Source organism: Cynocephalus volans, chromosome 1 (assembly GCF_027409185.1).
Source record: "Cynocephalus volans isolate mCynVol1 chromosome 1, mCynVol1.pri, whole genome shotgun sequence".
In the NCBI taxonomy this organism is placed as follows: Eukaryota; Metazoa; Chordata; class Mammalia; order Dermoptera; family Cynocephalidae; genus Cynocephalus; species Cynocephalus volans.
This window is the reverse complement of record NC_084460.1, coordinates 109226100-109242161: the sequence shown is the minus strand read 5'-3', so window position 1 is coordinate 109242161 and position 16062 is coordinate 109226100. Positions and strand designations below refer to the sequence as shown.

Below are 16062 nucleotides of genomic sequence, written 5' to 3'. Positions count from 1 at the left end.
TTTTGGAGCTTCTAGTATGTCATTAGGCATTAATTAAAAACACTACAACTTCATGTTTTATGGAGGCTAGAAATGTAATTCAAAATTCCACAAAGGTATATTAAAACACTTTAGACAATTCAAGATCTCATTGACAAAGTTCATTTAAGGCGACTGTTTTGCTATTGTGTTACTGTTCCCACATGATATCATCTCCTCTCAATTTCACTTGAAGATTATGAACTTGTATTCGGTGAAAGTCGCTGTTTTTCTGAAAAGGATTAGTTTCATTCAGATATTTTCTGTGGTAATTTTTTTATGTTCTTTGATCTTTTAGAGTTACTGTCTTCTCAATAACTACCTGAAGTTTCACTTATCTTTGAGTTTTGAACTTTTTGCTGCAGTCAACAAACAGTGTCTTGATTCTTCTTCAGTTTGGAAATTTGTTCCCCTTGAATTTCCATTTTCTTGACTAAACGCTCTCATTCACTTTCTGTGTCGTCACTGACTGAATGGCTTTTGGTTTCCTTCATTTTTTTCAGTAGCTCTTTTGGTGTTCCACACTCATTTGGTGCAACTTATCTTGCATTGCCATCAAAAGTTCAGACAAACTGTCACAAATGGCAATGGACACTTTAGAGTCAGGAAGTACAGCTTTACACTGGGAAGTTGTTCTAGCAGACTTCTAGAGACATCTAGGCTCAGTCACTTCAAGTTTCTTTTTTTTTTAAAGATGACCGGTAAGGGGATCTTAACCCTTGACTTGGTGTGGTCAGCACCACGCTCACCCAGTGAGCGAACCGGCTATCCGTATATGGGATCCGAACCCGGGGCCTTGGTGTTATCAGCACCGCACTCTCCCGAGTGAGCCACAGGCCGGCCCAGTCACTTCAAGTTTCTGAAGAGTGTCTGAGCCACAATGTTGCATCATCTGCAGGAGGTTTTGCATACTTGCATTCACAGAACAGCCTGCACTGGCAAACTTTTCAGCCACAAAAGGCAGTGTTCCAAACTTTGAATAAATTTGCTGAGGTGGTCCTCTCTTTAAACATTTATTTTCTTTGAAGATTTCTTCTTTTCTTTGGAGTGGTTTGGATTTGAAACTGAAGACATTAAAATTTTAGTGATTTAAAATCCAGTTTGAAGCTCGGAAGCTTTATCTTGAAATAGTTTACACTGATGTTCTTCTTAAGTTTTTCCTTTAAATGTTTAATCTTGTCCTCAGCAGTTTTCTGAGTTGTTGTCAGTCTAAAACACTCTTTTTCTAAGACATCAAGGTTTTCAAGTTTTGCATCAGCTTCATGTGATCTTGTTCTTTTTCCCTTTGAAGCTAAGTCTATTGTTCTAGGATCATATTCTTTTCTCGCTCTGTGTTGAGAACCATTCTCCTTGTATATTCTAGTTGCTTCTCTAGAAGAGTACAGTGAGACAGGGCTGAACTTAACTGTATACCTATACATTTTTTCTGCTTTATCAGTTCCTCATGTGCCAGATTTCTCTCACTGGTTTCAATCTCCAAGGACTTTCTATACTGTGACACTTCTCTGGAAAGAATGCTCAGGTTATCTTCAACTCATGTTCTCTCTAGCTGTAAATGATGAATCTTTTCCTGAAGAGTTTTTAAGGATAAGAGCTAGTTTCATACGATTCCAAATCTGACCTTTTATTCTTCAAAGAGTATTTTTCTATTTTCTGATGATATTTTTATGATAAACCTGGGATATGACCACTTGATGATATTAACTTTCATCTTATAGCTTGCCTATTTGGGCTATGAAGCTTTTTAGGAGAGGTAACTTCTGAATTCACAGGGTGGCAATTCTGAGACGATTCATGTTGGGTGAATGATGAGACAAACACTCTTTATGGAGGTTTAAGATAGCTTCCTACTATACAATGCAGTAATTCAGAATCCATCATTTGAGGAGGAGAGGAGTGCTTCTGTGTAGAGTATGATGGTGGTCATTCTAATTAATCTCTGACTTAGTCCCATGGACTCATAAATGGATCCTAAGCACTTTTCTTTTGGTGACTTTCCTGTTATATACATCAATCAGACAATGCAGGAAGAGGTTCATCAGATTCTATTCCCATTCAATTTGTCAAGTTGACACTCTGTCAGCCACTAAATTTCTCTTTTTTAGTTCTTAGGTTTTTTTCCTCCTTTCTATCCTGATCTTAGGTTAGAGGTGCAACAGACTAGCTTTTTAGAGATTATTTCTTCAAGTGTTGTGCTTAACAGAGGTTCCAGTTACTGAACTGATTGCCTAATGTACAGTCTTTATGTGAGGTATTATGGGGAAAGGTCATTGTTTTTGTCCCTTTCAGTTAGGGTTAAGTATAATCTGCAATGGGCAGTTTCCCTACTTTTGCACTATGAACAAATGGTTTGCCAAAGAAGTTAATACTCTCATAAGTAAGATTTAAAGAATACCTTATCTAATTAGGGAAAAAGTGAGGTATATGTTTCTTTGTTGTTCTTTGTTTCTTTTCTTTTCTTTTTTTTTTTTTTTTCCTATTTAGCAGGTTTCGATATACTTTTAAAAATAAGTCATGTATATTCATTAAAGCAACCCTAGTAGAAGTTGTTAGTTTTTTAAGTAAGATAAGGCATGGATATATTCTCATTTTAAGAAAACAAGACAGAAGTAACTGAAATAAAAAGCACCCTGTTATCAACCAAATCTGCCTGTAGCAATCTTTTTCTATGTATTAAATAACATGTAGTTTTGTTTTGTGCTTTTAAAAAACAGGATCAACTTAATCTGTAATTAGTTCTCTTCTTGTGATATCATGCCTTGGAGAGCTTCCTATGACAGTGCATGTATGTCTATGTCATTTTTAACGACTATATAATATTCCATATTGTGGCCATATTATGATTTATTTATTCATTTCCTCTTGGTAGATATTTAGACTGTTTGCAAGTCTTTGTTACAAGTAATGCTGTAGTAGCAGACTTTGTTCAAATCTCTTTGTGCTCATGCATGAGTTTCTTCTAATAGGGTCTCTACCAATAAATTTTTGATTAGCACTTGAAGTCAGTGTTTATATTTGGAAATAATAAAAATATTTGTCTTTAGAAGTATTCCATTTTCTTGAAATTTTCATGCCTTTTCTACATATAGTTAGGCTTGGTGAAATTTTCCATCGAGAATTTCCATGTAGCCACTTCATGGGATGGTGTCGTCAGTTTTATTATGAACTATTGCCAAAGCCCATGTCAGAAAACAGCATTCAGAGCATAGACATAGAAGTTAGTTCTTGATTCTTTTTACTCCTTCCCATGCTGATACAAGATTAAAAGTTCTGTAGCTTAGCCTGTATAGTCATTAAAGCAACCCTAGTAAAGAATGAATACATTCACATTTTAAAAAAATTAAGACACGAGAGAAGTAGTGAGGTGTCCCCCTTACATTCAGTAAAAAGGATATGAGAAAACTGGAGCCCCTCATTTCCTTCATTGTTCCCCATTTCTTCTATCTCTGTACCTCTCTTTCTGTGTCTCTCTTTTACTCTCTCTGTTTGAATTGTACCATTTCTCTCTGGGACTATTGCCCCAGTTAAAGCCACGGAGAATCATGTGGCTATGTACAGCTACTGTTTGAGACCTCTGACCCTAGAAGGAAAGAGAAAGGAAGGGGGATACACTATGGCCACCACATCCATCTGTGGCAGCCCCCAAAATGGATGTTTATGGGGTTTCAGTGTCAAGCCCTTCTATTAAAATTACTTCTCTAACATTTAAATGCTGATTTGTATTTTCTGTCCATGATCTAACATGTTGTTAAAAGATTTTAAAAAAAAATTCTTATCCTCGTATCTCTGGTCTTTTTTTCTCTCTAATTTCAATGCTTAAGTAAAAACAAGAAATAATCTAAATTATTCGAAGCTCTCAGACCAGCAGGATGTCTTGGTGAAAGCCTTTGAATAAAAAGACAAGAAAGGGCCCAAATGTTCATCAGTAGGAGATGGGTTAAATATACTCAGGACATTCATGTGGTATAAAATAGAATGAAGACAGTCTCTATCTACCAATATAGAAGGATCTCCAGGATATTACTGTTAGTGGAAAAAGCAAGATGCAGAAAGTATATAGAATATGGAGATGTTTCTGTAAGCAAAGGGAAAAAGTAAGATTTTATGTTTGTATTTACTATTATTTGCATAAAGAAACAATAAGATACAAATAATGAGTAAAAGTATTTTATTTCTGGTGGAGGAAGGGGATGGGTTGTAGTAAGACTGTTTAACTTTTTATAGTGTTTTAATTTTTGAATTATGACTTATTACTTGTTCAGAAATAAAAATAATTTTAAATGAAGTTTTGTTCTGTTAGATAAGGGGTGATTTAAAACTGATCTTGTTTAAGCCCACTACATATGTGACTTCACCTATCATGCTTGAGCCTAGGAACCCCTTGGGATAGGGTCAATTGCAAGACCATCTATTTTGAGGAGGAAGGGGATAATTCTATAAATAGAGTCTGTATAGCAATTTAAATTCTAACTACTTTGATAGGAAATTGAAAAGGCAAATCTGTGTTTAAACTGTTATTTCCTTAGCTTGTTAGGATTTTCTTGGATTTTTTTTTTTTTTTCCTCTCAAAGTAATTAAAAGTCTTAAAACATGATGCTCATGATTCCCAGTAGGAATCTTTTGTTGATGCCTTGGTGAGCATATTGAGCCTCTTATGGTCTTAAGCCTCTTTTTATTATTTGCTAAAGTTTGTGTCCTGGAGAAAGTGTGATAGTTTGGTTTTATCTTTACAGGAGCAGGAAAATTCAGATTCGAAACATCCCTCCTCACCTGCAGTGGGAGGTAAGTCCTCGTTACTTTTTAATGGGTTACCAAGACATTTTCTCCCCTTTTTAGTTCCCTTTCACATTTAGGAATAGAGGTCCTCAGACTTTTCCACAAAGCCTCTGCTCTGGATCCTATCTCTTCCTTGTTTGGTATTCTAATATATGTGGTCTGTTATGAGTTTGGGGTTGTTTTTGTTCCTTTCATCGTGCAGAATGTGAACTCAGATCTCTTGTGTTCTGTCTTCTTGAACACCACACCACCAGGTGTCAACAAACTGAGAAACCATTTGTGATTTTTATGTCATGATTTTGTAAAAGATTTTTATTTTTCTAAATTATGATTTGAAAAAAAAATCAATGGAAAACCAACAAAAATAGAATTTTTAAAAAAATTTGAACAGATTTTTTGTTTGTTTTGAATTAGTTACTGGGAGTAACAGTTAAGATATACTTTCAGAGTTGTAAAACTTCTTATAAGATTGCTACCTTAAAATAAGAAAAAAATAAATAGAATAAAAATAATTTACTAAAATAAATAAATAGAAAATATAGAATATGGGGAATGGGCTAATTGCATTATTTAAAAACAAACTGCCGCGTGTTTTATGTCCCGACACAAAGGAAATCAAAATAGCATTAAAAGAAACAGAATTTTTGTCTGACGTTTTCATTACTTTAAAAAAAAAAAAAAAAAAAAAAAAAAAACTTTTTAGGGCCAAGCCCGTGGTGCACTAGGGAGAGTGCGGCTCTGGGAGCGCGGCAACGCTCCCGCCACAGGTTGGGATCCTATATAGGAATGGCCGGTGCACTCACTGGCTGAGTACCTGTCACGAAAAAGACAAAAATAAAAAAATAATAATAATAAATAAATTTTAAAAAACTTTTTATTATGGAAGACTTCAAACATACACATCCCATTACGTTGTAAAATAAGGCAGTCCCTGGAGGAAAACTGAAGAAAGAACTGTTAAATCTTCCAAGAAGGAGAAGTGATCCTTGTACTTTATTCTACTTCTCATTTCAAGAGCAGTAAGTGCATTCCAACCATCATGATGAAGGTGATTGTTAACAGTTACAAAGACTGAAATTCTGCTGTGTCACCTTAGTTGAATAGATTACTTGGGAGCAAGTAAGCAAATGAAAGTCCCATATATTTATTCAGTTCTGTTTTTAATGGAAGAGTTGAAATATCAGATTGTTCCTATAACTGTCCTCATTTTGCTTTAATTCATTTCCTGAGGGATGTCACTGTACGGTACCATTTTTTGTGAGTATGAGCTTATCTTCCCAAACAACATTGATGCTTTCTTTTTCAGGTGTTAGATGGACTTTTGGCTCAGTATGGGACAGTGGAGAATGTGGAACAAGGTAATAGTGAGGAAATTAGCCTATTGAGTTTTGGAGAGGCATACTACCTGTTATTTCTTACAGGCTGGGTCAACTCCAGGGAGAAACAGTAAATTCATATTCGTTTGAAATAAGCTCCCCAGAGTGTATGTTTATGTATCTGTGTGTGAGAGATATCTATGTCTTTCTATCTGTCTATATCTATATAGTTTATTTTTTTCAAGGACCATGATTTTCAGGCTATTTTTCTTATACTCTGCAATGTGCTCAAGCTACTGGACAAGCACTGTCAGGGTAAGTTTAGGATTAGGATTAATTGGATTTACACTTTGCTATTTTCTTTTTCCTGGCTAAGAAAACAAATCCCTAATGTCTTGGACTGAGTGTTTCCCAAGGAGAAGATTACACCAAGGATGCCTTGGAATACTTGTGAAAATGCAGATTCCTAGGTCTCACTATACACCTACTGAGCAAGACTGTGGGGGAAGAACTCATGAATCTGTATTTTAAACAAGCACGTCATTTTTGTGTGCATTCAAGTTTGATAACCACTGTCTTAAAAACAGTGCCGCAAATGCCCAGAAAATACTTAACTTTTCTACCTGCCACCCTCATTTTTATATCTTCTAAAGCATGAAATGCTATTATTTTTTTTAATGAGCTCCTGAATTCTGATGAGAAATGCTATTATTTTTAAAAGGAAAAAGGAAGGTACCTGAATACGATATCTTATGTAGCTCTTTAAGAGTCCAGAAAAGTAGATTCCATGCTCTTGATATGACAGGCAGTAACATATATTAAAAATTATTTTTGCCTTGGCCTAGAAAGCAGAATGTAAATTCAGTCACTTATTGACTATGAGTCCTTGGAAAAGTCACTTAACTTCACTGAGTTAGTTTCCACATGTGTAAAATGGGAAGAATAATTTCTACCCTTCCAATATGACTGAATGGTTGTGGCACCCAAAGAGAACCTGTATAAAGTATTTGTAGAAAATGAAGGGGCTGGCTGGTTAGCTCAGTTGGTTAGAGTACAGCCTTGTAACAGTAAGGTTACGGGTTCAGATACCCATGCCGGCCAGCCACCAAAAAAAAAAACCTGTATAAAGTATTTGTAGACAATGAAGTTATACCTAAACTTTAAGGATGGTTAAGTTTCACTTAGGAATCATAATGGAGAACTTATTTTCTCATATGCAATCTGTTCTATTGCCAGTATAATTAATGTAGTTTTAAAGCAGTAATTATCAGATGTTCTCCACTCCAGGAATGTTACAAATATTATTATTCAATTCTATGCTGCTGTGTGCCCATGCCCAACAGTGAAGGGAAATAGCTCATAGAGAAGATATGATTTACAAGGATTCTATTTCTCAATTTTTATTTCTGTCATCATGGAAAAGAAAGCATTCTAATGATTGGATGTAGTAGGCAAGGTGGCCTTACAGACATAAACGTGTGAAAGCTACTAGCTAAAGACCATGTTAAACATTTAGGACAGTGCTACACAATGAAGAAGTATTCCAGGGCACTTTACAGCTCCTAGGGTGCCTGTGTCCTGGAAACCACCCAGTTTCCAGCTGCCTCACAACTATAGGATAGAACTCTTGGGCTATTATTTTGTCCTGGTTCATGGATGATTCCTCATTCAGCAGGAACACATTTTCAGTAGAGTTTTAGGAAACTTTAGAGAGGTTTCATGTCCAGTGAAAGAAATTATTTGAATGGGGCTCAGCTCATTCCAGAATCAAAGAACTGCTTGATTTTCTGAAGACAAACATCTTTGAAGAACAGAGAATATGACTAAGAAGTGAGAACAAAATTTGAGAATCTGAGAGTCCTAGTGGATAGCTTTATTCTGGAGGTTCAAACCCAACCCTTTCTGGGAGTCTACAGCTTCACCTGTAGCACTAGAAAGCAGCAACTGTGAAACTTCTGTAGCATTCTATTTGTCAGTACTGAGACAGGACAGTTTTGGGCCACACATCACCTGTTTTGCACTGTGAGGACTTCCGTGGATAAGTGTGAATTAGAGAGCAACATGAACACTCCTGGGCAAAGGCCAGGGCTAGGCTCAGTGTTTATGACATGTAGATCTCATGACAGTTCCTCCTGAGGATTATGTAACCCCCTTACTGCCCTCTCTGCTGCCCACACCCCAGTAAAGGCTGCAGCTACTTTAAAGTTGTTGGACAAACAATATTTTTAACAGTGGTCTTTAGCCTTTTGGAGGTCTCAGATCTCTTTGAGAATTTTTGGGAAATTATAAACTAGAAAAGTTTTTATTTCTACAAATTTGAATCATGGGTGGGGGAGGGTATGGTTATAGAATTCCTGAAGCTCAAGCATGGATCCAAGGTTAAGGATCCCTACATTATAGGTTTTTATTATTACTTTGAAAAGCAGCTTTATCATTATTTTCTTGAATTATCTTTAACAATGTTTTTGTTAACTCCTAATCTCCCAACAGCTTAAATGTTTTAAAAGGAGGATTTGATTTAGTCACATTTGTTTTGGGAAAATAAATATTTTTGGTTTTAGCCTACTGGTTTAACATAAACCAAGGTTTAAGTTAAGTTTTATGTGGCTTTTTGAATTTATTTTTAATTTTTAACTATGGAGGAAGAAACAAACGATTATGAACCAAAATAAGCCAACTCATAAGAGTAATCCCTTATTAGCCAGTCTTAGAGTTTATGTGTTCTCTCCTTCAGCCAAGTGTGTTAGAATTGTCAGTTTATTTATTTATCGTGCACAGTTTACTATATTTAACTCATACAAACAGTCAAGAAGTTCGGTCAAAGAGAAACAAAATAGTAATGGTTTAGCCTTGTCAATGAGTGAAAAATTAAAATGAAAACATTTTTGTGAAAATGCAGTTACCAGAGGCTGAGGAGATGGGGGCTTGAGGAGATGATCAAAGGATACAAAATTTCAGTTAGACAAGAAGAATAAGTTGAAGACATCTGTTGTATATCATGGTAACTATAGTTAATATATTAGACACTTGAAAATTACTAAGGGTAGATTTTAAGTGTTCTCACCATAAAAGAAAAAAGTATGTGAGGCAATGAATATGTTAAATAGCTTGATTTAGCCATTCCACAATATGTACATATATCAAAATATTATGCTGTACACCATAAATATACATAATTCTACTTGTCAATTAAAAATTTTTTAAATATACATTTAAAACATTTATTATTTTATATATATCCAATGACTTAAAAATAAACTTTAATCATAGCAGTTAAAACTTATACCTTGATAGTGGTTCACTAAATTGATCCAAACTTCCAGGAAAGCAGTCTGAAAATATGCATTAAAAAGTATCATGTTCTTTTACCTAGTTTTCTTCTTCTGTAATTTTAGCCTTAAGAAGTAATTCAGAAGAACACAAAATTACATGATATTTGCAACAAAGGTGACTTTAAGCAACACTTTTTAGAATAGCATATACTGGGGACAACCCATTTGCCAACAATCAGGGAAAGGTTAAGCAAATAATGGCACATTTAACTCACTGCGATTCTATGTAGACATTAAAAATGAAAAATACAAAGAAAATGTACATATAGTCATGCAAAAGTGTTTATAAAATAAGTGAAAAATACAGCTCTGAGTTGTATATACAATTGATTGCAAATTACTAGAAGTGCACATGACTAAACATAGAGATCAAATAACTATAAAGTTAGGATGCTGAGGTTTTTTTGTGCATTTTTCTCTAAAGTTAGTCTGCTCATATTGTGCCAGAGGGTGACATCCTTTTTTTCTATGACAATGCTTTTTGCTTCTTTCCTAGTCAACACAGACACAGAAACTGCTGTTGTCAACGTCACATATGCAACAAGAGAAGAAGCAAAAACGTAAGTGGATTTAGGCTTGTTTCCTTTTAAATTTATTTTGGTTTTATCTTTGATTTCCATTGAGTCCTATATTTATAAACCTTTTCTGAAAAGGTGCAGATCTGTGGAGCCCGATATATATCACCTTTGACATATCCATGGAGGGCTGCAGCATCTGAGCCTCCTTTGACATATTGGTACTGCTCCAGGGCATTCCTGCACCTTTGACATGTCAGTGGAGCTCCAGGGCATTCATACCAGGATGTTGATTGTACAGAGACTCTATCTTGAAAAATATTGGGACTTGGCAGCAAAACCAAGGTGTGAGCTGTGTCTTGACATGGTCAGGAATAGAAGGCACCAGCTGTGTGACACTGTGTCCCCTAGACTCTGCTTTGCCACCATGTGGGGCCACTTTTACCTGGAACTTCCTTCATGTACCATGAAAAAGAAGCACAAGCTTATTTCTATCCACACTCGCTGACATCAGGTTTTCCTCAGTGTAATATTAAAAGGGGCATCCACCTCATTAGTGACAACAGCAGCAGGGAGAATTATCTGGGGGTGGTTAATCAATAGCACCTGGTATGGGTTTGTTTGTTTTTTTTCCTACCCCCATTCTGTTCCCCTGTCCCCATTCATTACTACATTGTTTCAGTAATGGTTAATTTTGAATTTAGCTATCAACTGAGATGGAATTGAGTTTTTTAAAAAATAACAAGAAGTTACTTTTTGTAGGAGGTCCTTGAAGTGCCTGTCAGGTCATTGTGGATGTGCCATAACCTTGGTTATGCATACCAGGATTACAGTTTTATTTCTTTTTCAAGGTTTCAATACACACGAAGACATTATTTAGCCCATTCTCATACCACTAGTTTTCAAAAGTTAACTTTTCATTTAAAAAGGTAATAGTTCATTTGCTATTAACTTTTGCACACTTATGTAAGCAGGAGATATATCAACAACTTACCTTTGCAGTCCTTATCCAGCTGCCTTCAGTAAATGATGTTACTCTGTTGCCATTATTGAATTCAAAATGTGCTGCTTTTTAATAAATTCACAAACCCTAAACATTAACCTAGTAAAATTGAGTTAATGATGCCAAAAACATGTGAAAAGATAGTTCTACTTCATGTATAATTTTAAAAAATATAATAGTGTGTTATCATTTATTTCTATCAAATTGATAACTATCTTAAAATAACAATCTGTGTGCTTTTGAGGATTCAAGGACACAAATGCTTTCCTTAAACTTCTATGGGATAGTAAATGTTGAAACCTTCCCCGAGGGCCACTGGGCAATACATAACAATAATGTTGGAATTCTGTATACTCTCTGACCCAGTAATTCCACTAGAAATTTGTCCTGTGTGCAAAGTTACAGTTGCAAAGATGCCCGTGGTAACACTGTATGTAATCGTAAAAGATTAGGCATAACATAGATATCTAACAATAGAGGATCAGTTAAAAAACTGTGGTAAATCAATAGGATGTTAAACAGCCTTTTAAAGTCATATTTAAAGAAATTTAATGACATGGAAAAAACGTTTAGAGTATTAACTATTTTTAAGTGTTAGAAAATATGTACAATATTAATTCATTTTTAAAAAAATAGTAATGTATTTATGTTTAAGAAAGACAGAAAATATATAGGATAGATTAGGATTTTTTTATTTGTGCATATGTTTTCAATTTTTAATAATAAATATGTATTATGATTAAAATGAGGAAAATAGGTCATAATTTTATACTGATACTTACAAAGAGTTTTTGATGAGAGGACATAGCCTTGAGTGGTGAAAGAAAGCAGAATGTAGAATTGTCTGTCAGGTCTGGTCAGGTCTGTACATTGTAATCATCTGTGTAACTGCGATCAGCAAGCTCTGAGAGGGTAGCCATGGGGTCTGCCTTGCTCACCTCTGTGTGCTCAGTGCTTGGCACAGCACCCACATAGGCATCTAGTAAACGAGAGCAAACAAACCAGTCCACGGGAGGGTCTTTCTTGATGTTGCTCTCTGACAAAGCTCTCCTGCCCCTGCTGCATTTCAGAGCCATCGAGAAGCTAAGCGGACATCAGTTTGAGAACTACTCCTTCAAGATTTCCTACATCCCAGATGAAGAGGTGAGCTCCCCTTCACCCCCTCAGCGAGCCCAGCGTGGGGACCACTCTTCCCGGGAGCAAGGCCACGCCCCCGGGGGCTCTTCTCAGGCCAGACAGATTGATTTCCCGCTGCGGATCCTGGTCCCCACCCAGTTTGTTGGTGCCATCATCGGAAAGGAGGGCTTGACCATAAAGAACATCACTAAGCAGACCCAGTCCCGGTACGTGCCTCCGGGGCTTCCTTTGCTTCCTTCTGAGGGGTCCCCTGCGTGCTGGTGGGTCTCAGCCACCCCCAGGTCACTATTGCTTACATCAGCAGTGGGGGGCTGTGCTGTATGGGACCGTGGCTTCTTTAAACAGGAGTACTAACAGACTAACGCCAAGCTGGGGGCTTTGATGAGCTTTCATGCTAATGGCCTAACGGTCACATCCTGAAAGGCTAAAGGTTAATAAACAGGGTCCTGATGTCCTCACAGCCAAGGATTGTTCCCAAGAGCTTAACTAATGCTCATGAATGCATTTATTTCTCATACAGCAGAGGTATGGGGCTCTGTGGGATCCTAGAACTTACTCATCTTAGCTCTTATCTCCTCCCGAGTCAGAGCCCCAGGGGTAGCCATTCTCTGAGACCACCTGGGTCATCTCACAAAGAGCTTCATAAAGAAGTGGGTGAGTCACTGCTATGTCGAGCAAGAAGTAAATATACTGGCCTTAACGTTTAGTTGTCTGTTTAAGGAGAACTGGTAGTAGGAGTTGTAGTGGATAAAATGACTTGTGGAGTTGTTAATTTTTGTATGTTCATAAGACCACAGCACAGTGTAATGAGGAAAGCACAGGACTTAAAAACAAAGACTCATGTTCAAGTTTTACCACTTAATGCCTGTATGATCTTGGGGAAAAAAATTAACCTCTCTGAGCATCAATTGCTTCTTCTGTAAAAAGGAGGTTACTATCTGTTTTGCTAGGATTATTATAAGAATTAGTATAGTCAGGCAGATTGAATGAAATAATTAATACAAAAGCACTTAAATTGTAAAGCACCGAATTACTGACAAATACTAGTTATTTACATGTACTGGTGCATTTTATCCAGGTCATTCAGTGAGTATCTTGTAACCAGAAAGAGAAAATGCTATTTTCTTCAAAGTGTCTGAGTTACCTCCAAATAATAGACACTAATATAAATGAGTCCCAGAGTGCAGAATCTTAGAAGTGAAGTGATGAAATAGTAGAGAGGGAAGTTACTGTCTGGTGTTCCTTTTTTTTTAAAATCAATTTGTTTTCCTCCAAGTTTGTTTTTCAGTGGAAGTGATTTTTACTTATATGCCTTTTTGTTCAAAAAATTATTGAAGGTCATTTTAAAAAATGCAACAAACTTAAATAGAAGTGAGATTAGCTCTCAAAGTACATACCCATTTTTTTAGAGGTAAGCCAAAGACTTGACACTGGGCTTTCTAACAGCCAAAGTAAAAAGGGATACAATCAATTTTGTGATTTTGAAAGTTAACAAAAACAAGTAGAGCCACGACTACCCAAAGAAGTCTGATAAAGTCATCAAACTTTTGAGCCATGAGTTTTAAGAGCCTGGAAGAAGGCAGGCTGCCAATGGAAAGGAGACCAAAACTTAGAGAGACAGAGAGGGCATGCCTCTGTTTTCCGTCCACTCTCAAATATATAAAGCTTGCTTGAATTTGGTGTTTGGGTTTGCATTAACATGTGGCTTTTGAAAGCTGCAGTCAGTTCCGAGACAGGCACCGTGCCGATGCTCAGGATGATCCTTCTCACTTTATTCTTCACTTCTACAATCATTTGAAAGATGACACAAAATAGTTCATTTACCAAACTGACTTCATCACCAAGTTGGCTTGGTGCCTTTGTCCCAAAGCACTACTGTAAGAACCATTCCCTTCTAAATGGAGCTGCACAGAATTAAAGTTTGGCACAAGACCCCCTGCACTGCTTCCCTCCTTCTTGGAGAATGACACTGAATTGCAAACATGCTGATGATGCTTCCTTGTCTGTGTCCTTGCTGTGCGTTGGCTGATATGACACTTTCTTGGGACTAGGGTCCTATTCCAGATGATGTTGTACTTATGGCTTCTGATTCTTTTCCTACAGGGTTGACATCCATAGAAAGGAGAACTCTGGGGCTGCTGAGAAGCCTGTCACCATCCACGCTACCCCAGAGGGGACCTCTGAAGCATGCCGCATGATTCTTGAAATCATGCAAAAAGAGGCTGATGAGACCAAACTGTAAGTTTGCACTATGCTCAGAACACTCAACAGAGAATAAGAGTAGGTCCTCCTGCATTTAATGCAAGAAATTTTTTAAAAGCTCTAAATCTAATACTCAGTAAAGGGAGCAGGGGAGGAAGTATGTTTAAGAAACTTGTTCCCAAGAAGAATACAGTGGAAAATAGATTTTTTACATTTACAGTATAGCTGTTCCTTCACTCATGTGTTTCTCTTGGTGATCCTAATGCTTCCATTACCCATTGGTAGTAATTTTCTTTTCTTTTTTTCACTTTTTGGCGCTGGCCGGTATGGGGATCCAAACCTTTGATCTTGGTGTTATAGCATTGATAGTAATTATTGGTAGGAATGTATAGACCTGTGCAGTCCTGTAGAACTTCTTACAATGATGGAAATATTCTGTATCTGCACTGTTCAATAAGATGGCCACTAGCCGCCTGTTGCTACTGAGTACAGTCAGGCTCCGCATAATGACATTTTGGTCAACGACTGACCACATGTACAATTGTGGTGTAGCCTAGGAGCAGTAGGCTATACCATATATGTATGTGGTAGGCTATACCATCTAGGTTTGTGTAAGCACAGTCTATGATGTTTGGACAATGACGAGATCATTTAACAATGCATTTCTCAGAATGTATCCCTGTCACTAAGCAACATATGATTGTACTTGAAAGGTGACCAGTACAGTGGAGGAACTGAACATTTTATTTTATTCTCTCTAATTCAAATTTAAATAGCCTGGTCTATGGCTAATGGCTATTGTATTGGACAATGTAGGTATAGAACATACATTGTCACCAAAGCCGTCATTTACTGTTCTAGAAAAGGTTTTACCCACCATGCTTTTAAATCGTTTGCATTCTTAAAATTGGATTACATTTCCTTAAGTAAGAGAAACTCATTTCCAAGTTGCTACTTCACTCTTCTTCCTCTTTTTTCTTCTATCTCCTCCTGTTCCTTTCTTTTATGTAATCTTTCTTAGGATTCCATAGTGTAATGAGTATTGTACCAAATTTAATGGCAAATACAGTTCTTACTAAATAAATTGATTTTGTATTATAAATGAACAAATGGTAATGGAATAGACAATATAATAGTAAAAAAAAGACTATGTCAGTTACGCAAAATCTGTTTGAGGGCAGTGGTGGCAGTTTTATAGAGAAAAACCATAAGGGATGAATCAAATATAAAATTAATTTGGCAAATAATGTCAAACATGAGTATTCCAAAGCCAGGAAGGTGAAAGAGTCCTTAAAAAAAGAACACTGCAAATCTATTCTCAGATTTCATAAGGGACTCCAACCTCTTGAATCATGTACTCTACTTGAGGCTTTTGAGAATCCCCAAATACCATGGCTTGATTTGAAGAAGCTCCTCTCTTATCCAAGTTATTGAGAATGTTATGAATAACGTCCTCCTTGGTCCTTTGACCTAGGTTCAAGCAACATACAAAATTCTGTATAGTCAAAAAGACTGATTTACAAATTGGATTTTTAAGTTATTATGTAGAACCAAGATAGAGTTGGAATATTTTTGAAATAATTTTTTTTATGTCTTCACTGTGCTAAGCACTGTGCTGGGAGTTGAGGCTACAGCTGTGAACAAGACATAGTCCCTGCTTTAATGGAGCTTACAGTCTAGTGGGAGAGACACTCATTAAACAAATAATTACACCAATAAGTAATTAAGTGCAGCTGTGAGAAATGCTACAGTGGAAAAATGCA

General features: G+C 36.5%; 1 protein-coding gene and 1 pseudogene across 1 annotated transcript in view; one reads left to right on the top strand and one right to left on the bottom strand.

Moving 5' to 3' along the window:
- IGF2BP2 (insulin like growth factor 2 mRNA binding protein 2) overlaps nt 1-16062 on the top strand; it is a 163477-nt gene that overhangs the window by 110701 nt on the left and 36714 nt on the right. Inside the window, exons 3-7 of the mRNA XM_063094994.1 lie at nt 4752-4800; nt 6101-6152; nt 9939-10002; nt 12031-12303; nt 14201-14335. Coding sequence (XP_062951064.1) covers nt 4752-4800; nt 6101-6152; nt 9939-10002; nt 12031-12303; nt 14201-14335 — 573 coding nt within the window. The remainder of the gene's footprint in view (nt 1-4751; nt 4801-6100; nt 6153-9938; nt 10003-12030; nt 12304-14200; nt 14336-16062) is intronic.
- LOC134360788 (centrosomal protein CEP57L1-like) lies at nt 170-1896 on the bottom strand (annotated as a pseudogene).